The 25,635-nt window shown below is 37.8% G+C and overlaps 1 protein-coding gene and 1 pseudogene across 11 annotated transcripts in view; one reads left to right on the top strand and one right to left on the bottom strand.

Moving 5' to 3' along the window:
• Positions 1 to 25,635, bottom strand: part of TMCC1 (transmembrane and coiled-coil domain family 1) — a 243,445-nt gene that overhangs the window by 154,295 nt on the left and 63,515 nt on the right. For 7 of the 11 annotated variants that reach the window (XM_063704165.1, XM_055381559.2, XM_055381556.2 and 4 more), the window contains one exon: positions 22,924 to 23,198. The exons of 2 other annotated variants lie outside the window; for them this stretch is intronic. In XM_063704165.1, coding sequence (XP_063560235.1) covers positions 22,924 to 23,198 — 275 coding nt within the window. Of the gene's footprint in view, positions 1 to 22,923; positions 23,630 to 25,635 lie in introns of all 11 variants that reach the window. 2 more of the 11 variants (XM_031009428.3, XM_063704163.1) reach the window with 1 other exon arrangement.
• On the top strand, positions 14,902 to 15,001 carry LOC115934136 (uncharacterized; annotated as a pseudogene).

The following is a 25,635-nucleotide window of genomic DNA, read 5'->3' on the forward strand; positions in this document are numbered from 1 at the left end:
AGCCAGGTATTTGGAGAGTATGTGGTAGTATTCAAATTTGTGGGCACTGTATATCTAATTGTCACATCAAGGAATTTACAGCCTTCAGCCTCAGTAGCACAGAGCTTATAGCACACCACAGGAACCCTAATGCAGCTCTAGGACCTACTAGTTGTACTCAATGGGGACCTCAACTCTCCCCCTTACTTGATATGAAAAATCCCCATTTTACCTCATCCTTTTCTCCTACCAGAATGTTTCCAAGAATGCTACAGAATGAATTCCTATATTGGACAGAAGAATCTTTTAACTAAGCTGTTATGGTACTTCATTATGGTGCATCATATAAAATCACCACTTTTGTGAGCCAAAAACTGCTCCAATATTGGCAATTTCACATGGTTCAAAGTAATATTTAAATATAAGACATACTAAAAACCAGGCTGGAGTTATATACCTTAAGCCAGGTTTCCTTCACCATATTAAAATTAAGAAGACTAAGCCTTAATATCGAAAGTCACCTTTTTATTTATTTATTTATTTATTTACTTATTTTGGAGACAGGGTGTTGTTCTGTCACCCAGGTTGGAGTACAGTGATACAATCTCAGTTCTCTGCAGCCTCAACCTCCTGGGCTCAGGAAATCCTCCCACTTCAGCCTCCCAAGTAGCTGAGATTGTGGGCACAGGCCACCACGCCTGGCTATTGTTTTGTATTTTTGTAGAGATAGGGTTTTGCCTTGTTGCCCAGGCTGTTCTCGAACTCCTGGGCTCAAATAATCTGCCTACCTTGGCCTCCTAAAGTGCTGGGATTACAGGTGTGAGCCATTGCACCTGGTCACATTTAAAAGATTATTCTGTCTATGACACTGTAGGCCAATGAAAAGGAAAGATTTTAATCCAGGTTACTCATTTTGTTTAGCACATACACAGTCTGTTGAAATATAGGGAACTACTGTTTTGAAGTAGAGAAGACAAAGACTAGAATCCGTTTGTTTCTAATCATAACAATTAAAAGAACATTTCTGGCTGGACTGGGTGGCCCACTCCTGTAATCCCAATACTTTGGGAGGCTGAGGCAGGAGGATTGCTTGAGGTTAGGAGTTTGAGACCAGACTGGGCCACATAGCGAGACTCCATCTCTACAAAAAAACAATAAAAATAATAGCTGGGTGTGGTGGCACCCTGTAGTCCCAGCCATTTGGGAGGCTGAGGTGAGAAATGCTTGAGCCCAGGAGTTTAAGACGGCAGTGAACTATGATCTCACCACTGCACTCCAGCCTGGGCCACAGAGTAAGACCCTGTCTCTTCAAAAAAAACAAAAACAAAAACAAAAAACAAAAAACAATTATATAGCAAAATCACTTTGGTAGCTACTTTCTGTCTCAAATTCTGTTTACTCAATAACAAAACGTAAGTAATGTAAGTGTCATTTTCTTTTAATTGGCCTACAGTGTCACAGAAGTGAGATTCCTAGTGATTTATTTAGGGACAAAGAAGAGTTTAGTGGGCAAGCCTGTATCGAAGCCCCTTGAAGTTCTATTCTAATAAACTTTGGGAAGCATGGATTAAACGTGGAGGGTTGAACAGACTTATCTTGGCTCTCTACTAAAATTGAATAAGAAAAGGCATAAACCTACACAGGCAGAGAACTGGAGAGGAGACAGCAATAGATAAAAGATTCCAATAAAATTATGAAAGATGAAAAACAGATCATCATTCTGAGGACAGACAGACTAAGCCAACAGATGAGAATTTCAGTCCTCTTCCACCTCGTCTTATGGAACACAGGCACCCAGACTAACTACCACCACCATCATCCACCCATTTCCAAAGGCAAAGGTTTGAACAATTTCTCAGGGAAAACTGGAGAAAAGACCTATAGATACTGATAACTGAAGGGCCTTGCAATAAACTAGTCTCTGTCCTCACAGGGTTTCCCATACCATTTTAATGCCTCTCTCAAATAGGAGAAGGAAGCCATGGTTAACCAGACACTTGAGAAAAGTCTTTAACATAAAAGACAGAAACTAAAACACTTAGTGGAGAAGAAACTCAGAAGACAGACATATTATAAGAAGCAAAAGAAAATACCCTCAGAGACAAAAGAAAACAAATATATAAAACAAGAAAAGCATGCTACAAAAAAGCAGCATTCATAGACAAGAAAAAGAAGCACTCAGGAAATTAAAAACATAATACCAGAAATAAAATATTTAGTGAAAGGACTGGAAAATAAACTTTAAGGAAATCTACCAGAAATTAGAACAAAAGACAGACAGAAAATAAGAAAGAACAAAGGAAAAAAAACCACTAAACGGTAAGTCAGGAGAGCTAACTGCTAAGAAAAAGATATATATAGGTGGAGGAGGAAATTAAATAAATAATATGAATACAGCTATATGTGATAACATGGATCAATCTTAGAAACCTATTTTTGCCTAAAAAGCAAGCCCTAAAAGACTACATAAGCTATGGTATCATTTTACAAAGCCCCCAAGCAGGCAAAACTAAACAATAGTTGTTTAGTGTCAACAAACATTTGTAGTAATTCTTTTAGAAGTCCAGGTACTGAAATATATAATTTAGGACAGGAGGACAACTGTAAAGACTTACAAAAGCATGGCAATGGTAATGTTCCCATTCTTATGTTGTATGGCTGGTTCACAGGTAGTGTATTACTATGTGTCATAGCTTATATGTTTATTTTATATGAATAAAATATTACACAAAATATGAAATACAGAATATAAAAATATTGAAAGAAGTTTTTTAAAACCAGTGTTTCCAGATCCAGTCTTTGAGTTTTCCAGATTGAAAGGACTCATAAATTTTCCAGATTGAAAGACTCCTAAGGCTGCATACTTCTGAGTCTGCTGAGTACTTCTGAGTCCTATGCCTTGGGCTGCCAAGATGACCCACACCAAGGCCCATCATTGTACAACTTCAGGACAACAGAGACAAAGAAGAGTTTTTTTTGAAATTCTAGAGAGAAAAACAGGTGATACCCAGAGGGTCAAGAATCAGAATGGCACCAGATTTTTTGTCAATACTGGAAGCTAAAAGCTAACAATACAAGAATACATGGGCAATTTATTTACAACCTAAAATTCAGTACTCAGCCAAACTACCATTAAAGTATAAAGGTAAAATAAATTTTGGAATGGGCATAATTTCTGAAAAATTATCTTCCATGCACCCTTATTCTATAAGGCTCATAGAGTGTACATTTCAAGAAAAGAAAGGAATAAACCCAAAAGAGGATATGAAATCAAGGAACCAAAGAATGTTATTTATTGATAGATTAAGGAGTCCCAGAACAAAAGATGTGCAACACTCTTGGAGAGTAGTCAATTCAGACTAGAGGAAAAGTGAGAGGTTCCAGAAGTGTATCTCCAAGAAAAGCTGAAACTGAGAAGAGTAAATGCTGTTTTGAAAATATTGAGAGATTTTGGGAGGATCGCTTGAAACTGGGGTCGGGGGTGGGACGTCAAGGCTGTAGTGAGCTGCGACTGTGCTATGGCACTCCAGCCTGGGTGACAGAGCAAGACCCTGTCTAAAAAATATATATAAATAAGGCTGGGCATGATGGCTCACGCCTGTAATCCCAGCACTTTGGGAGGCCAATGCAGGCAGATACCTGAGGTCAGGAGTTTGAGACCAGCCTGGCCAACATGGTGAAACCTCGTCTCCACTAAAAATGCAAAATTTAGTGGGTATGGTGGTGTGCACCTGTAATCCTAGCTACTCGGGAGGCTGAGGCAAGAGAACAGCTTGAACCCAGGAGGTGGAGGTTGCAATGAGCCAAGATCACGCCACTGAACTCCAGCCTGTGCAACAGAGCAAGACTCCATCTCAAATAATAATAATAATAATAATAATAAAAATTTTAAAAAAGAAAATAATGAAAGATTTACAGTTCTTTGAGAATTTGGAGAGAACCCAATGACAGTTATAAACAACAAAAATTAAAGCAATTAACTCCAGAGACAGCAAAAAAGTGTATAAAAAGGGAAGTGTAATCATATTATACTACAAAGCTCAAGTTGTAAATATATTTACATTGGCATAATGTAAACAGCATATTGAAATATAACTAAAATTTTAATAAGATATGGATAGGAACAAGATAATAAGAAAGCTACATGATCATTTTCATTAAAGGAAGTCAAGATATCCAAAACAGAAAAAAAAATTAGCAGCATAAGCATGTTATTTAGAAAATATTTAGATAAACTTTAGAATAAAAAATTAAAAGATCAAAAAGTTAAAATAAATTTTACTTGGGTTAGATATGCTGAAAAAAAAAAAAAAACAAAGAAACTTGTTTCTGAGAGCTTAACAAACCTGGAAGATTAGGCCAGGAGCAGTGGCTCACACCTGTAATCCCAGATCACGAGGTCAGGAGATCCTAACCTGGCTAACCATCCTGGCTAACACAGTGAAACCGCATCTCTACTGAAAATACAAAAAGTTAGCTGGGTGTGGTGGCAGGCACGTGTAGTCCCAGCTACTTGGGAGGCTGAGGCAGGAGAATGGTGTGAACCCAGGAGGTGGAGCTTGCAGTGAGCTGAGATCGTGCCACTGCACTACAGCCTAGGCGACAGACTGAGACTCCATCTCAAAAAAAAAAAAAAAAAAAATTCTGGAAGATTATATTAAATAAATCTACAGAAAGTTGTTCACAAAAAATAACATTTAAAATAGAAGATTCACAAGCAAGTAAAATGTTTCATACTCCTAGTGCTGGAAAGCAGATGTGACTTTTAAATTCCTGGTTTTAATAACTCTCTGTAAGACTAAGGACACAAACACATATCTGAAATAATATTAACTTCTTAATTTCATTTGTTCCTGTAGCTTACTGTTGGCCTAAAGCCACACAATTCAGCCTTCCTTTGTCAGGATGCATTTCAGAGCTTCCAGCTGTAATTTTTTAAATGGTACTGTAACAATACAGTATTGTGAAGCCACAGACAGTAAATGATAAGAGATACAAACTGACAGGAAGAAAAAAAAAATCTCCAGGGTGCAAAAGAAGAGAGAGAGAGGTAAAGACAGTATTTATAGAAAAACATTTAGTTAAAGTACTGAAATCCTACAAAAAAGAATAGCTTTTGGTATTTTCCACACTGAACATTAATGCATTTTGCAAACAATTTTCCCGGTTTCAGTAGTAGCCAATTCTTTTTTTACCTCTTTTTAGGTAAATCCCACTAAAACAGTACATTTAATCTTGATGTGACAAAGCAAGTTACTCATCTAAATAAGGACCCTGATTTTATTTAGTTTTACTGATTTTATGTAGAAAAACATTAGAGCTACAAATCCTCATAACAATGAAAACAACATGTGAAAGTCAAACTTGTCTTGAATTTCTGTACTAATCCACACATCTCTGCACCCTAAGGCAACAAAAGATACTGATACAGAACTATGAGCAAAAATCAGGCTGGATGTGGTAGCTCACACTTGTAATCCCAGCACTTTGGGAGGCCAAGGTGGGTGGATGGCTTGAGCTCACAAGTTCAAGACCAGCCTGGGCAACATGGTAAAACCCCATTTCCACAAAAACATACAAAAATTAGCTGGGCATGGTGGCGGGCACGTGTAGTCCCAGCTACTAGGGAGGCTGAGGTGGGAGAATCACTTAAACCCAGGAGGCAGGGGTTGCAGTGAGCCAAGATTGCACCACTGGGCAACAGAGTGAGAGACACTGTCTCCCAAAAAAAACAAAACAAAACTAAGCAAAAATCAAGAGACATATATCACATACTAGTACGCAGAACCAAAACAGGTAATTTATACTGTGGCCTAAATCCTCCTGAACTATAATCGGATCACAAAACCTTTATACTCATTCTCATAAAGCTAAACTTCTGACAATAGAAAAGAGCTTGCATTTTATCTTTATGCACAGAAACTTAAGCAAGTTCACCCTATATCTTAAGGCTCAATGGGCAAACATTCCTAAGAAGAATATGTTAATCTCACAAGCATTTATCTGCTTAAAGTGAACTTGATTCTATGGTATAACTCATCACAAATTATATAATATAAAGACAATGTATGACACCAACAAATATGGAAGGAAGCTTATCAAAGCAATGTTTCAACTCATAAGCAATCACATTTACAACAACAAAATTAGGTAAATTGTTTCCTTCAGGTGTTTTGCATTTTTATAGAAAACAACGATTCTATGGAGCAGAAAACCTGGATACTGTTCTTTCACCTAGAAGAATGTATAGCTGTGTCTTGAACATCTACAATTGTTGAAACAAGTTTAATGTTATTGGAAAGCCTGTGGTGAGCTTAAGGCAGAAAACAATGTTTAAGGTATTCTAGTCCTATCCTATGGTAAAATGGTTATTTAAATGTGCATTTGCACAGCTGCTTAACATATGAGTTTTTTTAATTAATAAACCAAGAGTATGCTCCCTAAGACTGTGTATGTTCTTCTAATAAGCTTCTATATCACTAAAATTCTAAAGCGTATTCCTCAGAGCATCCACATGGGGAAGGTTATATTGATCAGTTACTTTGATGCACTACTCCATTGTTAAGCTTACAAAGAAATGCTCAGAAACAAATAGATCAGAATTAGGATGCTCACTTTCATGGCCGTTCATTTTATATATTTTTTATTTATTTTTAATTTTTTAGAGATAGGATATCACTCTGTTGCCCAGACTGGACTGCAGTGGCACAGTCAACAGCTCCCTGTAACCTCAACTCTTGGCCTCAAGTGATCCTCCTGCCTCAGCTTCCCAAGTAGCCTGGACTACAGGTGCGTGCCACCACACCTTGCTGTTTTTTTTAAAATGTCTTGTAGAGACAGGGGTCTCACTGTGTTGCCCAGGCTGGTCTTGAACTCCTGGCTCAAGTGATCCTCCCACATCAGCCTCCCAAAGTGCTGGGATTAGGGGCATGAGCCACTGTGTCCAACCATTTGAGAAAAGTGATCCTGAGATGGGAATTTTCTCAGCAAATCTTCAAGAAATGCAAGACTATGCATTTTTTAAAAAAAGAAATCAAGTTTTGGGCCAGGCACGGTGGCTCATGCCTGTAATCCCAGCATTTTGGGAGGCTGAGGTGGGCAGATCACCTGAGGTCAGGGGTTCGAGCCCAGCCTGGCCAACATGGCGAAACCCTGTCTCTACTAAAAATACAAACCTAAGCTGGGCGTGGTGGCATGCGCCTGTAATCCCAGCTACTCAGGAGGCTCAGGAAGGAGAATCACTTGAACCCAGTAGGCGGAGGTTGCAGTGAGCCTAGGTTGTGCCACTGCACTCCAGCCTGGGTGACAGAGCAAGACTCTGCCTCAATTCAAAAAAAAAAAAAAAAAAAAGAAAGAAAGAAATCAAGTTTTGGTGATTCTTACTATTCAATACTCTTAGATTCATTAGTACAGAAGGGCTTTTACCTTTGTGTTAACAATGAGAAATGGCTGGGTGTGGTGGCTCATGCCTATAATCCCAGCACTTTGGGAGGCCAAGGCAGGCAAATCACCTGAGATCAGGAAATCAAGATCAGCCTGGCCAACACAGTGAAACTCCATCTCTGCTAAATATACAAAAATTAGCTAGATGTGGTGGCACGCACCTGTAATCCCAGCTTCTCAGGAGGCTGAGGCAGAAGAATCACTTGAACCTGGGAGGTGGAGGGTGCAGTGAGATCACGCCACTGCACTCCAGCCTAGGCAACAGAGCAAGACTCTGTCTCAAAAAAAAAAAGCCAATGAGAAAAAAACAGGGCATTATGTAAAAGAGGAAAGAAGAACACCACAACTATAACAAAGAAACTTAAGCTGGTACTCTGTAGGACTACAATCACATCCACAATACTCAAATCAAATCTCTGGTACTGAGATTTCACTTTTAATACCCCTGTTCAAGATATTTTATTGAAGAAGCTATAAATTTATTGCTGGTTTATCTTCACTTGCTGGATTTCACAAAACAAATACCCGACCTCCCCCCAAAAAAAGAAAAGGTAGAGACACTAAGGTTATTGTTTTTAAGGTGAGATAATTTAAAGCTTAAAAAGATGAGGCATATTTAAGACTTAAATCTAAAATGAAAAACTATAAAAACCTTTGAAGATAACCTAGGAAATACCATCTGGACATAGGACCTGGCAAAGACTTCATAACAAAGATGCCAAAAGCGATTGCAACAAAACCAAAAATAAACAAATGGGACCCAATGAAGCTAAAGAGCTTCTGCACAACAGAAGAAACTATCAAAGAGTAAACAGCCTACAGAAGGGGAGAAAATACTTGAAAATACTTGCAAACTATACATCCGATAAAGGTCTAATATTCAGAATCTATAAGGAACTTAAATCAGACAACCCTCATTAAAAAGTGGGCAAAGGACATGAACGAACACTTTTCAAAAGACAACATTCATGCAGCAACAGGCTTATGAAAAAATACTCAACATCACTAATCATTAGAGAAATGCAAATCTAAACCACAATAAGATACCATCTCACACCAGTCAGAATGTCTATTATTAAAAAGTCAAAAAATAACAGATGCTGGTGAGGTTGTGGAGAAAAGAGAACACTTACACACTGCTGGTAGGAATGTAAATTAGTTCAGCCATTATGGAAAGCAGTCTGGCGATTTCTCAAATAACTTAAAACAGAATTACCATTTAACCCAGCAATCCTATTATGTATTTTCCCAAAGGAATATAAATAATTATTCCACAAAGACACATGCACATGTATGTTCACTGCAGCACTATTCACAATAGCAAAGACATGGAATCATCCTAAATGCCCATCAATGGTAGACTGGATAAATAAAATGTGGTACATGTACACCACAGAATACTACACAGCAATAAAAAAATAATGAGATCATGTCCTTATGGAGCTGGAGGCCATTATCCTACACAAACTAACACAGGAACAGAAAACCATATACCTCGTGTTCTCACTTACAAGAGGGAGTTAAACATTTAGTATGGACACAAAGAAGGGAACAACAGACACCAGGGCCTACTTGAGGGTGGAGAGTGGGAGGAGGGTGAGGATCGAAAAACTACCTATTGGGTACTATGCTTATTATCTGGGTAATGAAATAATTTGTACAACAAACCCCCGAAACATGCAGTTTACCTATTTAACAAACCTACCCATGCACTCCTGAACCTAAAATAAAAGTTAAAAAAAAAAAGATGAAGCTATTCCATTTCTACTGAAGAAGAGATTATTCTTAAGGAAATAGTACTTACATATGTTAGAGGAAATTTAACAATTTGAAAATGTATTTACTAAGTCATCTGTGATAATAAACATTTTAATTGTTCATCCATTCTAAACTTGTCCTTAAGTTCTTTTTCCTTTTTTTTTTTTGTATAATAAAGCAGGGTAAGTGATAAAAGTCCACTGTTGGAATAACTATTTATATATTTATTCTCCCAAAGAGTTGAGTTATAGGCTTGCATTTCCTATGTGGAAATGGCTTGACAATCAGAAACCATGAAATTTCTAAAGACATTAGGAGAAGACCTGAGCGTAAGGTTTAGATAAGATGCCAAACAATTTCCCAGTGTACTCCTGAACCAGATCTTCACTCACAGGCTAATTTTCCTGCAGTGTTTTAATTTTAAGTATTCATCCTGTGAATTCCTATTTAAAGTGGCAGAATCTTTGTTTCTAATCTTTTCTTTGTGATCTAACATAAGTTGTCATCTCTTTAAAATAACTTGTTATGTTTGTTGTAAGCCTCATGGTAACCAAAATGCAAAAACCTATAACAGATTCACTAAAAATAAAACGCAATGAATTAACATACTACCAGAGAAAATCACTTAACCACAAAGACAACAGTAAAAAAGTGATGAAAAGAGGAGTTACAAAACAACCAGAATATGCAATAAAATGGCAGTATTAAGCCCTTACTTATCAAAAATAACACTGAATGTAAATGGACTCAATTCTCTAATTAAAAGGCATAAAGTGGCTGAATGGACAAAGAAATAAAACCCACCTATATGCTGCCTACAAGGAACCCACTTCTCCTACAAAGATACACACAGACTGAAAGTGAAGGGGTGGGGAAAATATAGTCTATGCAACTGGAAAACAAAAAAGAGTAGGAGTAGCTATACTTACATCAGATAAAATAGATTACAAATCAAAGACTATAGGAAGAGACAAAGTAGGTCACTATATAAAGATAAACTGGTTAATTCAGGAAGCCGATGTAACAATTATAAGTATCTATGTACCCAACATCAGAGCTCCCAAGTACATGAGGCAAACATTAGTAGATCTAAAGGGAGAGATAGACTGATAGACTGTAATACAATACTAGTAGAGAAAGTCAGCACCTCATTCTCAATAATGGACAGATCATCCAGACAGAAAATCAACAGAGACACAAAAGTTAAAGTAGACACCATACTTAATAGACCTGACATTTATAGAACACTTCACCCAATTGCTGCAGAATACACATTCTTTTCATCACCACAAGGGAACATTCTCCAGAAGAGACCATATCTTAAACAAATCTCAACAATTAAAAAAAAATAAATCATATTAACTTTTCTGACCACAATGGAATAAAGCTAGAAATGAGTAACATTCACAGCAACAGAAAAAACTCTTAAATTTATATGGAACCACAGAAGACATTGAATAGCCAAAGCAATCCTGAGCAAAAAGAACAAAATGGGAGGTATCACACTACCTGACTTCAAAACATACTATAAAGCAATAGTAAACATATTAGCATGGTACTGGCATAAAAACACACAGACCAATGAAACAGAATGGAAAACCCAGATATAAATGAACACATTTACACCCAACCCATTTTCAACAAAGGCACCAAGAACATACAATGGGGTAAGAACAGTCTCTTTAATAAATGGTGCTGGGGAAAATGGACAACCACCTGCAGAAGAATGGAACTACACCCCTATCTCTGAACATATACAAAAATCAAATCAAAATGGATTAAAGACTTAAATCTAAGACTGGAAACTATGAAACTACTAGAAGAAATCATTGGGGAAATGCTACAGGACATTGGTCTGGACAAGGATTTTCAGTGTAAGACCTCAAAAGCACAGGCAACCAAAGCAAAAACAGACAAATGGGATCACATCATGCTAAAAAGCTTCTGCACAGCAAAGGAAACAATCAACAAAGTGAAAAGACAATCCACAGAATGGGAGAAAATATTTACAAACTATCCATCTGACAAGGGATTAATAACCAGAATACATAAGGAACTCAAAACAACTCAATAGCAAAACAAATTCAATTTTATAATAGGCAAAAGATCTGAATAGTCATTTCTCAAAAGATGGCACACAAATGGCCAACAAGTATATGAAAAAATGCTCAATATCACTAATCATCAGAGAAATGCAAATCAAAACCACAATGAGACATCACATCACCCCAGTTAGAATGGCTTTTATCAAAAAGACAGGGAATAACATGCTGGGGAGGATGTGGAGAAAGGGGATGTATACTGTTGGTAGAAATGTAAATTAGTACAGCCACTATGGAAAACTTTACGGAGGTTCCTTTAAAAATTAAAAATAGAACTACCATATGACCCAGGAATTCTACTACTGGGTATATAGCCAAAAGAAAAGAAATCAAGATATCAAACAGACATCTGCATTGCCATGTTTATTTGCAAGTGCTATTCACAATAGCCAAAACATGGAATCAATGTAACTGCCCATCAGTGGACAAATGAATAAAGAAAATGTGGTATACAAACACAATGAAATATTATAAAGCCATAAAGAAGAATGAAATCCTTTCATTTGCAGCAACATGGATGGAAATGGAGCTCAAAGTGAAATAAGCCAAGCAAGATAAACATCACATGTTCTCACTCACATGTGGGAGCTAAAAAATAGGGGATCTCATGAAAATAAAGAGTAGACTAGTGGTTACCAGAGGCTTGGGAAAGGTAAGGGAGAGGGAGGGAAGGAGAGAGGTTGATTAATGGGTACAAATAAACGGGGTCTGATAGAAGAAATAGAAGAAATAAGACCTAATGTTTGATAGATCAGTAGGGTGATTATAGAAGATAATAATTCAAATGTTTCTAGCATAAAGAAAAGACAAGGCCAGGCATAATGGCTCATGCTTGTAATCCTAACACTTTAGGAGGCTGAGATGGGAGGATTACTTGAGCCCAGGAGTTTGAGATCAGCCTGGTCAACATATCAAGACCCCATTTCTACAAAAAAATAAAAATAAAAAATAAGCCAGGTGTGACGGTGCACACCTGTAGTCCCAGCTACTAGGGAGGGTGAGGCAGGAGGATTGCTTGAGCCAGGAATTTGAGGTGGCAATGAGCTATGACTGCACCACTGCACTCCAACCTGGGTGACAGAGCGAGGGCCTGTCTAAAAAGAAAAAAGAAAAAGACAAGACAAATATTTAAGGTGATAGATATCCCAGTTACATTGATTTGATGTTTATGAGTTATATAAATGTATTAAATGATCACATGTACCCCCAAAATACGTAAATTATATATCAATTTTAAAAGATAAAATTTAAATTTAAAAAAAGGCAAGCACATTTGAATCAGGTTTCTGGGGCACAGTGTCAACTGTTATTTAAAACCAAAACAACCTTATTGACCAAAGTAAAAATTTTTGTTTTTCACCCATAAGAGTCGGCCGGGTGTGGTGGCCCATATCTCTAATACTAGCATTTTGGGAGGCTGAGGTGGGAGGATCGCTTGAGCCCAGGAGATCAAGGCTGCAGTGAGCCGTGATCAAACTACTGCACTCCAGCCTGGGCAACAAAGAAAGACCCTGTCTCAATCAATTAATAATATCTGTGAACTTTAAGATCATGAAATTACCAAATCAAAAAATCTGACAGAAAAGAATATTTACTATCTTATTATCCAAAGGGAAATAAATTGCTAACAAGAATTTCTTCCTTCTAGGCCCTTAGAGACTATCCCACATCTTCATATTTTGATTTTCAGAGTGGCTGAAGTTTCTATTAAGCTGGGAATTTTTTTTTTTCTTTTTTAGATGGAGTCTCACTCTGTCACCCAGACTGGAGTGCAGTGGTGAGATCTCTGCTCACTGCAACCTCCACCTCCTGGGTTCAAGTGATTCTCATGCCTCATCCTCCCAAGGAGCTGGAATTACAGGTGTGCACCACCACACCCAGCTAATTTTTTTTTTTTTTTTGAGACGGAGTCTTGGTCTGTCACCCAGGCTAGAGTGCAGTGGCGCGATCTCAGCTCACTGCAACCTCTGCCTCCCAAGTTCAAGCAATTCTCCTGCTTTAGCCACTGGACTAGCTGGGACCACAGACATGTGCCACGCCCGGTTAATTTTTGTATTTTTAGTAGAGACGGGGTCTCATCATGTTGGCCAGGCTGGTCTCAAACTCCTGACCTCAGGTGATCCACCCACCTCGGCCTCCCAAAGTGCTGGGATTACAGTCGTGAGCCACCGTGCCGGGCCTTTTTTGTATTGTTAGTGGAGATGGGGTTTCACTGTGTTGGTAAGCTGGTCTCGAACTCCCAACCTCAAGTGATCCGCCCACCTCAGCATCCCAAAGTGCTGGGATCACATGTGTGAGCCCCTGCACCTGGCTGGGAATTATTTTTTAAGAAAAAAAAAAATACAAAACTTCTTTAAATTTCTGTGATCAGCAGACATCAGTTTTAAAGAAATTTTTAAAGAAAAGTTTTAAAGAAACTTTTAAAGAACAGTTTCAAAGAAACTTTTTAAATTTTCTTTAAAAGTTTCTAAGAAACTTTTAAGGAAAAGTTTTAAAGAAATTTTTAAAGAAAAGTTTTAAAGAAAACTTTTTGCAAAACAAATTGAGCACTGATTAAAAAAACAAAGATATCTGAAGGGCTAATAAGTGACTGAATTCTTCAACATGCCACAATTCTTAATTATTCTGAAGAATATGGCTACACATTAAATAAATAATACTATAAATACAAAGTAAGAAAAATGAGGTGCTGAAGCACATGGTATCAGTGTTGGGAAATGATGTAGGTGACATTTGGTTAATCTCTAACACCAATTTAAAAAGGTAGAAGTTGAGGCTGGTCCAAGTGCAGTAGTGCTTACAACTAATTGATCACAACCAGTTACAGATTTCTTTGTTCCTTCTCCAGGCCAAACAGTTCACTTGACTAGCCTAAGACCAAATGAAATAAAATGTAGAATGTGAAAGGTTCTCATTCTTTTTCTTTCTTTCTTTTTTTCTTTTGAGACGGAGTCTCACTCTGTCACCCAGGCTGGAGTGCAATGGCCCGATCTCGGCTCACTGCAACCTCCACCTCCCGGGTTCAAGTGATTCTCCTGCCTCAGCCTCCTGAGTAGCTGGGATTACAGGTGTGCACCACCATGCCAGGCTAATTTTTTTATTTTTAGTAGAGACAGGGTTTCACCATGTTGGCCAGGCTGGTCTTGAACTCCTGACCTCAGGTGATCCACCCGCCTCGGCCTCCCAAAGTGCTGGGATTACAGGTGTGAAGGGTTCTCATTCTTAAAAGTAAATATATTAGAAATTAGAAGTTAAGTTCTCTAGAAAAAGTCTTTTTACTAACAGTCTCAAAATGACTAAACATCTGTATTATTTTACTGCCTGTAAAAATTTCAATTACTCTGAATTAAACTCTACAACTTTTGCCAAATAAAAATTAAAGATGAAAGGTAAGTCAGATCACAAAAAGGAAAAACAATTTCAAACTGGAGTTGTGCTGACCATAAGCATATAATACTTCAGAATTAGGAAAGGTCTATTGACTACTGTAATCAGATCTGGGCATTGTGTTCTGTTCTGGAGACTAGAATTTAAGCGAAATACTGAAGAACGGGAACAGTTAGAGTTGATGGACCAGTATGACTAAGTACTCAAAATTATGATGTGAATGAATAACCCGGGGCTTGCTTCAGCAGCCCATATACTAAAATTGGAATACAAAGATTAGCATGGCTTCTGAAGAAGATGACACAAAAACTTGTGAAACACTCCATATTTTTTATGGATGTTGGGGTCCTTAGTGAATTGTTGAAACCACGAATTTAATGGTGTGTGCCACCAAACCCAGCTAAGAAGCTACTTGACGTCAAGTTTCCCAGTGGAACCCAGGAAGGCTACAGATTCATTTAATATCCCAAGGAACCTCAGAATTTCTTACCTAGAAGGTGTTTATGCCATTCCTTAGATGAGCCTTCTCCTTGAACTATCTATTTCAGGCCTTGAAGACGCCTACTAGATTATTCTTGGCAAGACCTACAGTAGCAAAGAGCAGTGGTCAAAAGCATGACTTCTAGAGCTAAAAAGACTTGGTTCTGACATCCATTACAAACTTCTTACCAATTGTGTAAACATGATAAGTCATTCCAACTTCATCTTGTTTCTTCACTTATAAAAATAGAGATAGTAATACTTCACAGTACAGTTGTTTGTAGTGAGAATTCACTACTGTATCCCAAACACTTAAAATGCCTGGATCAAAAAATGTTAAATTAAAAAAATATATATATATATATCCCAAGGACTAAGGATTATTAGTCTGGAGAAGGGATTATTCAGGAAGAGACACAATGTGAAGGCAATTCATGCCTGCAGAGGCATTACATATTCTGATTGGCCCTAACTGGAGAAATACAGGGTACCAGATTCAGATTAATATATTAGATTTGTCTAACAGAGGCACAAGTAGAATAGGCTGCTTTGGGAGATTCTGAGAGGCCAGACAACCGTTTAGGGAGAATGTTAGAGAGCTATAAATGAAAACGACTGTAGAAATCTCTCCCAATATGAGATTTGTGTTAAAGAAAGGCTCAAAAGGAGAAGTGGAACTTTCTTAGGACAATGCTCCAGCACTCTTATCTTACCCTTCCCAGATGGTTATAGCAACTTGGCAGGAAAAAAACAACAGAATTAAAAACAATCGATGCTATTAACCACCAGATTATAGGCCAGTAAAACTGCATGGAAGCAAAGATAAACCAGCCAATTACCTCTCACTTCCTACTTTTAAGCACTGTTTGGAGGTTAGTAAGAGGTGGTGACTTCCAGCAATTTCATTGTGGCCTTTTGATAGTACATAAGGAAAGCAATGGGAAACTTACTTTTTTCTTTCATCTAAGTTTCTACTTTAAGAGTTAATTATGAAGCTTCAAATCTTGCTTCAATTTTAACTAAGACCAACTGTTCAAGTTTTTTTCTTATGTGTTTTAGGAAAATTACTTAGCAGATTACCGACTTTCTGACAGTCTGTATCATTCTAAGATCTATATTCTCTGCCTTTATATTACACTCCCCACACTAAGTACATGATAAAAGCTATCAATATTGAGGCATCGGTGCTGTAGATGTGTAGATGTAGATGTAGATGTGTACATGTGCAAAGAGCTTAGACTCAGCCATGAACTAACTCTCTGGTCTTAGACAAGTTTTAAAATTTTCCCTAAGCACTAATTACTTCATTTTTTTTTTTTAAAGATATTGACCTGCCCCAAAATACTCACATGTAAATTAAACTGCAAAGTATACATGGAAAGGATCTTACATACATTAGACACTCAAATATTTGTTAAGAATGATCTGATATAATGATATAAAAACAAAATTCACTTCAACAAAATTCTTGCAAAGAATACTATCAACTACATGGAAAAGATTCCGAGTCCATTAAAATTCAGCATTTCCAGGGCGGGTTTCTTGGTGTCTTAAGGCAATAAGATAACAGAGGGATGATTCTCATCGTCATCACTCTTTCTTACTATAACTCTGCAACATTTTATGTGGTTAGTAAGAAACTTTAATTATGGGCCCTGTTTTCCATCCCACCCTCAAACTCACAATGCAGAAATAACTCCATGAAGACTATTTAACCAGCCATCTCACTAAATATAAGAGTCCTTGGCCACATGCAGTGGCTCACACCTGTAATCCCAGCACTTTGGGAGGCTGAGGCAGGTGGATGACTTGAGCCCAGGAGTTCAAGACCAGCCTGGGCAACACCGCAAAACTCCTCTACAAAAAAATACAAAAATTAGCCGGGTGCAGTGGCACTCACCTGTGGTCCCAGCTACTTGAAGAGGCTAAGGTGGGTGGTCACTTGAGCCTGGGAGGTCGAGGCTGCAGTTAGCTGTGATCACACCACTACACTCCAGCCTGGGTGACAGAGTGAGACCCTGTCTCAAATATAAATACATATATTTATATATATTTATGAGGCCTTATTTTTTAGGCATTGTAAATAACTATTTTGTTATTATTTTGTTTAGACATCTGAGAATCCAGGATGTCACTGCTCATATTTTAATGATGAATGGGATTAAAATAACTTTAGGAAATCATTTCAGTATTTGATATCTACTGTTACCCGTCTGAAAATGATGGCAAAAGTTGTTTAAAAGTAATAACATAAGAACCAGGCATGGTGGCACATGCCTATAGTCCTAGCTACTCAAGAGACTGAGGTGGGAAAATCCCTTGAGCCCATAAGTTTGAGGATGCAATGAGCCATGATTGCACCACTGCACTCTAGCCTGGGCATTAGAGCGAGACCCCAACGCCATCTCAAAAAATACATAATAACATAAGAAACCAGAGGTAGTGATGAAATCAGTCTTTGTCACTGCTCTTAGATTTCTGCCTTCAAACAAGCTGATCTAGCAACCAATCTTTGAAAAAAGGAAAAACTTTCCTTTCCCCTTTTCTTATTTCCTGCTTGAAAGAACTGGTGTTCTTCAATTCTCTGGCATTCTTCAATTCTCTGGCATGCTCAACCAGGTAAAGAGGCAAGAATGCTGAACACAAAACAAGAGGGAACCCAGGGATCTGGTCCTGGTATCACTCATAATTAACTGTATAACTTCAGGCAGGTTTTTAACATCTCTGGACCTGTAAAATCATGAGTTTGATTAGAATTAATCAAAGTAGCTTAATAGGCCTAACAGTCTATGAGTCTGGTAGTCACTTGGCAGCAGCCGGTGATCTTCTGACTAGAAACCATTTGTGGTGCAAGGGACTCATTTTGCAACTCAAGACTTTTGAATTCTTAGCTTCCTCATTATTACAGTTTTGAAATCTGAGTCAGGGTTTCTTATCCCAGTAAGATGTTACTATGACAAAATAAAAAGATTTGCCATAACTTTAATTTTTAAAATAAAACATTTTAGGCCAGCGCAGTGGCTCAGGCCTATAATCTCAGCACTTTGAGAGGCTGAGGCAGGTGGATCATTTGAGGTCACGAGTTCAAGACCAGCCTGACAAACATGGTGAAACCCCATCTCTACTAAAAATATAAAAATTATACAGGCGTGGTGATGTGCGCCTGTAATCTCAGCTACTCGGGAGGCTGAGGCAGGAGAATCGCTTGAACCCAGGAGGTGGAGGTTGAAGTGAGCCGAGATCACGCCACCGCACTCCAGCCTGGGCAACAAGAGTGAAATTCCATCTCAAACAAAACAAAACAAAAATAACATTTTATATATTTAAAATTTTGTTTAGGAACATATTCCCAAAGTTGATGTATATACAAAGTGAGAGACACCTATTAACGCATAATGTATATTAATTGTGACCCTGAAGTACAAAAGTTCAAAAATAAGATCTAGACTGCTCACATTGACCAACAGGATCATAGGCTATGATAACATCAAAATAAGTCAATTTTTAACAAACACCGACTTAGTTCAACATTGTGCTAACTTGCCAAAGTTGTCTTTCTTGAGAAAAAATGCTGTACTGAGATCCCTGAAAAACAAACCAACAAACAAACAAAAAAACAGTCTGCTCTAGTAATTACCTTACACAAAACACAATCTTGGCCTATCCCTCTATCTGTCTATGACTCTTTGGAAGCAAGACCTTATATTAGCGTTCTGGATAAACCAAAGAATAGTGGACTTTGGATACTAAAATTCTCCTCCTCTACTCCTAAGATTCAAAGCTATTGATAAAGTACCCAAATCTCTGATGAATAAAAGAGAAAAGCAGAAATTAGGTCACATACTATATACGTTTAGGAGTCTGATTACCCTAAAGCCTGGACCATTTTGTTGTATAAAGGAAAAAGAGGTTAAAGAGTGAACTCTGCTTTCCATTACGTTGAGCCTTCATCATAAAAGGCTCTGAACAGAAAGAAAGTAACTCAGACTTAAAAAACAAACAAACGAACTTTGGCTGGGCGCGGTGGCTCATGCCTGTAATCCCAGCACTTTGGGAGGCTGAGGCAGGTGGATCACTTGAGGTCAGGAGTTTGAGACCAGCGTGGCCAAAATGGTAAAACCCTGTCTCTACTAAAAATACAAAAATTAGCAGGGTATGGTGGTGTGCACCTGTAATCCCAGCTATTCTGGAGGCTGAGGCAGGAGAATCGCTTGAAACTGGGAGGTGGAGGTTGCAGTGAGCAGAGATCATGCCGCTGCACTCCAGCCTGGGTGACAGAGCGTGACTCTGTGTCAAAAAAAAAAACCAACCAACCAAACAAACAAAAACAAACTTTAAGAAGCATCCCTATGATATTACACTTTGCATAACAAATTTACCAAGGTTAGGAACAGTTAGCTTATCTGTACCTTCACTTCTACTCTTACAAGAACTATATTTGATGCCCACATGAGATCATTAAGGATAATCAAAATATCTTTGGGGCCAATGAATACATATTTATATTAAAGGAAACTCAGTATTGGGGGAAAGGACATAGCCATAAACATTCTGGCTTTCAGAGGTAGGGTCAATAAACCTGTAAGTTACTTGCTTTGGCAATCAAGTTTTGCTATGTAAAGTATCTTTAAGGGAGAACAATGAGAAAGCCAAAATACATCTTCATCTCTAACTTATGCCCACTTTTCCAGTTCCGTATTATTAAAGGCCTATAAGACATTCTCTTCATAGTAGGTGTCAGCCACTCAACTGAAACTAAATGGTTTTCCTTAAAAAATACAATTTTTCAACTGTTTAGTGGAAATGGACAATATTTTCTGATTCTCCCAAGCAAACTTCAGATTTTAAAATTTTTTATTCTAACACTGTTATCAAATCCTACCTGTTCTTCTATTGTCCATTCATTCCACTTCCACAGTTATCAATTCAACTCAATATTTATAAGAGCACTATCACTATTTAATAGTCACTGTGCTCAAGCTAGCCCACATCCTAATGACTTCCTGTACTAATTAAATTATCACCCCGGGGTTAATCAATGTCCTGTCAGGCATCCATCCCCTCACTTCCACCTACCAATCCTCGCCTAGGGCACCACCTGGTGGTCAACAACATGAATTATCCTTTTCCCCACTTCATTTCTTCCCCACTGGGAGAACAGTACACCTGCCTCACTAGTTTTGCTTACAGTTCAACTAATTCAAACTTAGAAATCTTTTTATTTGAACACATCCATCTCCCTCAAACTTCTTCCACTTTTCTCTATCTTCCAGGTACAGCCAGGCATTACAAAAATTTCCCTTTCCTTCTGCCTATAAGTGATCCAAAAAGCTTCCCTCATTGCAGCCTAATATACACTGCTTTTCCTAAATCTGGCTATAAATAAGAAAATGATATAGTGAGCTCTGAAGTGATATTAACCTTAATAGAGAACCTGAATCCATAACTTCCAAACTTTCCCTTTAGAAGCTCCAAAGTTTACATCTATCTTTTTTGGTGGGGGGGTGGTGGGGGGTTGAGACAGGGTCTTGCTTTGTTGCCCAGCCTGGAGTGCAGCAATAAAAAGGAACAAACTATCAACACATTCAACAACAGTTGAATCAACAACAGTTGAAAAGTATTACACTAAATGAAAGAAGTCAAACACAAAAGACTGCATGATCTAATTTTTTAGGAAGTTCTAGAAAAGGCAAAACTATAGCAATAGAAAGCAGATCAGCGGCTACCAGAGGCCACTGGTTGGGTAAGAGGGACTGACTGCAGCCAAGGGGCATGAGAAATCATTATTTGGGGGTAATGGGAATGTTCTATATAATGACTGTGTTATTATAAAACTACACATTTTTCAAAACTAGTCAAGATGTACACTTAAAACTGGTGGATTTTATTGTAAGCATATGCTAGTAAAGTTGACAAAGCATTAAAGAAACAATGTTATGAAAAAAGTTCTCACTTTGCCCTCTTTCTCTTGAAGTTTTCCAATAAAATCTGCTTTACTTACACTTCTTCTTTTTAACATAAAAGTCTATAATCCCAGAATCACTAGCAGTAAATTCCTTAATGTTCTCTGGTAAAGGCTGAAGATTAAGACAAGGTACATAGCTGCACTGTCAATCTTTACTGCCAACTAGTTTGGGTAATCAGTGACCAAATATTCTTTTTATTTCAAAGATAACTAATATAGGCTGGACACGGTGGCTCATGCCTGTAACCTCAGCACTTTGGGAGGCTGAGGTGGACGGATCACTTGAACTCAGGAGTTTGAGACCGGCCTGGGCAACAAGGCAAAAATCTCCTCTCTACAAAAAAAAAAAAAAAAAAAAAATTGGCCAGACATGCTGGCATGCGCCTGTAGTACCAGCTACTCAGGAGGCTGAGGTGGGATGATCACCTGAGTCTGGGGAGGTTAAGGCTGCAGTGAGCCACGATCACACTACTGCACCCCAGCCTAGGTGACAGGGTAAGACCCTGTCTCCAAAAAAAATAAAATGAATATACACATAAATATATGGTACTTTTCCCCATTTAAATGTTTTGAATTTTAATTCACATCATTATTTTGATAGGTTTAAAGTGATTTACTGTCCATTATCTATATGTTTTAAATATCATATTTAGGTAGGAAAGGTTTAAAGTTCTAGACTCAATATTTATATTTCCAGGTAACTTAATATCCAATAAAAAAAAAACCTTAGGAAAAGTTTAAGGTACTAGACTCAGTAGTTATATTTCCAGGTAACTCAATATCCAATTAAAAAAAACCTAACTGTACTGCAAGCAGACACAGAATGAAAACGATCAAACAAAAACCTTAACGAATACACAAAAGTAATGCTGAAAGATAGTTGAATGGTAACTTACAAGGCAGACCTAGCCCACAAATGTGTTCAGTGTGGCTTGCATATCTGTTAAAAATCAAGAGATTTCTCATCTAGATTTCCAGTTTCTCTTGAAAAAAATCAGAAGCTCTGGCAAGACTGTGCCCACAGTACTAAATTTCAACCATCAGCTAAAGCTAAGACATTGTCTCTGTTAAACAAAGCAGGAACTCCTCAGTTTGTCCAAGCTCCATAACACTTAAGTTCACTCATTGTCACTACCTGCATGGCTACGCGTACCTGAGTTTTCAAACCCTAGCAGGACTATTTCTTCTATGTGCCTCAACTAACCATAACTGAGAGTTATATGGAAAAAGTTTCTCCTAGATTTAATATGCCTGGCTTTGGGTAAACCCAAAACAATCTGTTTATTAATAGTACACTATAATAATGTATATGCTCTACTGTGGCATGCAAAATGTATAATGAATGCTGCTGATGTACTACAAAGTATATGAAAATTATAACCGACTTAGTGTACTTCCATGGTAAGCACAGACAAACTCAGATTCTAGAACTTTATTCACTACATTCATTAATGTAAGAAAGCCATTTCCATGTGCAAAATCAAAACAATAAGAAACAAAGCATCTTTATTGCTCTACCATAAAACTGACCCTCAAATATACAGAAAGAATACATGAAATATACTTAAGGTTTTAATGAAAGGATAAAATAAAATATAGCACTATGTTAGGAAGGAAATAAGAATATAATTCTAAGCATTCATTCATTAGCTATAATTATTATTTACCCATTTGAAAAGGGGAAAAATTCTTTTACCACAACTTTAAGGTATTTGCTGAGATATCTTTTTAGTTACCAAAGGAAAGTCTGGAGAGTCCTAGGTACGAAAAACAGTAAGTTAACAGAAAAACAAAATCTTACAAACTTACCCGCTCCGCAGTTCCCTCCTCTCCTGGTAGACATGCAGCAGCAGCAGCAGCAGCAGCACAAGCTATTTCCATCATAGCAGAGCTGGTAGGCGCATCAGTTGTGGATGAAGACCTGGGTCGGCCTGACTGCATAACAGCTGTCATCTCCTGACCAGACTTCCTGTTGATTTGGGGACTTCCCTTTGGGGCCTCTGGCTTGCCCCGCCTACTATGCAAGCTTGTCCCTCTCTTCATCTTGGGTGGCACTCGAATCTGCTGCAGGACACGATTCAGAGCTGTGGGGTGGGTGGGGACACCATCAATCTCAGCACATGCGTTCTGGCTTTCCAGATCCATTTCAGGTTCTGGATCTGCCTGAATTTGCTGCACATCATGTGGAGACACTGATGACCTCCTGCGCTGGTGCTGGAAGAGATGCTTCAAGCCTTGGCCAATCACGTTAATGTTCTCCAAAGCATTGTGGGTCATTTTAGACAATTTTTGTTCTGATTCTGTCTGCTTTCTGGCCTCTGCATCTTGGGATTTGCCTCCAGGATCAGGGTCCTCAAATAACTGTTCACTGCCCGAAGGCTCCATCAGTAGACTTAATATGCTTATTTGCAAACTCAAAAAAATTTTTTAAACACACCAAGAGTGTCAAATTAGGTAGGCATTTGCTTCAACAGTGACTACGCATGCAGCTGTGAGACGAAGGCTTCATGCCTATCTAATGTTAAAAAAAAAAAAACAAAAAAAACAAAAAAAAAACCTTATATTATAAATCCATGCAGAAACTCCAGTGTTAAAACAAAGAAAAACATGCTACTGGCCAAACAAATAGGCACTATCATTAAGCAATCTTTAATCAGAAGATTAAAAGACAGTTTTCTAGATAGTGGGTAATGATTATTTTTTAGAATGAGAGAAAAAGCCCAGAACAAGTCCATAGGAAATTAAAACAGCAATGTTCAAAAACAAAAATCCCTACAAGATTCAATATATACAGAATTAGATATTAGAGGAGCCATCTTGGAATGGACACTATAATGGTAGTTGACAGAACAGCCATTGCTTGGGAAATCAAGAGAAGAGACCATCCAATAGGTTTACCCTAGCTGAGGAAATTTAATCCCTCTCATTCATAACCACAGTTAATTATTCACAGGCTGAAACTCAGTATAATCAAAGAACAACAGTGAGAAATGGATATCCCAATCTAACTATATGTGGATTTTAACGGAAAACAGTGTGTTACCATTCATATTCATCAAGTTCACTGGTAACTAGAGATGACAGGTTTGCTCTTTTGAGAAGAGAATGGAAATAAAAACCCTGTAAGTTGAATTCTCTGCTGAAGCACAAATGACCTTTCTGGCACCATATGAGTGAATGGTTCAGACAGAATCAGAATCAGAGACTAGAGCTTTGCTCAGTACCAGCTATCAAGAAAGGAGATTCAAAGAAATCCCTTTCTCTATAGTGTCATCCCTGACAGAAGCTTCCCATATATCCATACAAACTCAAAAGCAAAGTAACTGGGTATGACAGAAAAGTAGAGAAAAAGAAAGGTCAAACAGCAAACATATACCAGTATTAAATGCAAGAAATTAAAAGGAAGCTGAAACTAAGAGATGTAAAATCAACGCAACTGCCATGGTTACTAAAATCACATGCAAAAAAAAAAAAAAAAGGGGGGGGAAGGGGGGATGGGAGATGATGAGATTTTTCCTAAAAGAAAGTGTTTATTTTTGTACTGCATTTGTGCAAATATATAAGACAAAATTATATACATGCACAGAAGCTGCTACAGAATGCAAAATATGATGTAGGAGGTTATTTCCATATTTTTCTTTAAATTTTTGTTTAAAGGACTTTAAAACTCCCTACACTACCAAGTACTTCAACAATTTAAGCCACTACCAATGAAGCACCATGGTGCTCCTGTTCTGGGAATATGTGGACTTGCTGCCACCAAGTGGCAATCTAGAAAGCCATAAATTAGCTGAATAAAAGAGTTCCCTGTGAACTCAAGGCTACTAGAGTTTAGTGGAACAGGAATGCAAACTCACTAAAGTTTTGTTCCTGATGACTACTCTCAGAAGACTTTTTTCAAATATTATATGGGCACTGTCATTGTGGCTCCACTGTCCATATTCTTTCATGCCTGTGATTCCATCACCTAATCTCTTCATAACAGAGGAACATAAACAGGGAGACAGGGATAAAGACATTTGTCTCTCTCTAGTACCTTCCTACTTTCTAAATGCCACAAAATTGTTTGTTCCTAAATTAGGCAAATGAATAACAACCATGAGAATGGAAGTTTCATTGCCTTTCACCCAAATTCTTTGTGGCTCCACTGAAATCTAGCCAACCCACTATGGCCTGTTACCCTTTTCCTGATTGTGCATTGCTTTTGTTCATATATTTCCCTTTGGGAGAACCAAGAAAGAAACCCTTGCCCTTATTAGATCAATGACTGTCTTGGCCTCTGGTGCGGTTTTCTGGTGCTCCTTGTGGGCAAAAATTTTGCCAATAGTGTATATATTTAATTATCCCCTTCTAACCAAATATGAAATAAACACATAATACAATGTTACTCTGATTTTTTTAAAAAATAGTAATTATCTCACCATTCCTCATGAGTTTGTCTTGCTGGCTAATAGTTACTGAAACAATTGAGTTTCTCAGAGGAAAAGGGCTAATGTAACCAAAATAATCCCCTATCAGTGT

Source organism: Gorilla gorilla, chromosome 2, assembly GCF_029281585.2.
Source record: "Gorilla gorilla gorilla isolate KB3781 chromosome 2, NHGRI_mGorGor1-v2.1_pri, whole genome shotgun sequence".
NCBI lineage: Eukaryota > Metazoa > Chordata > Mammalia > Primates > Hominidae > Gorilla > Gorilla gorilla.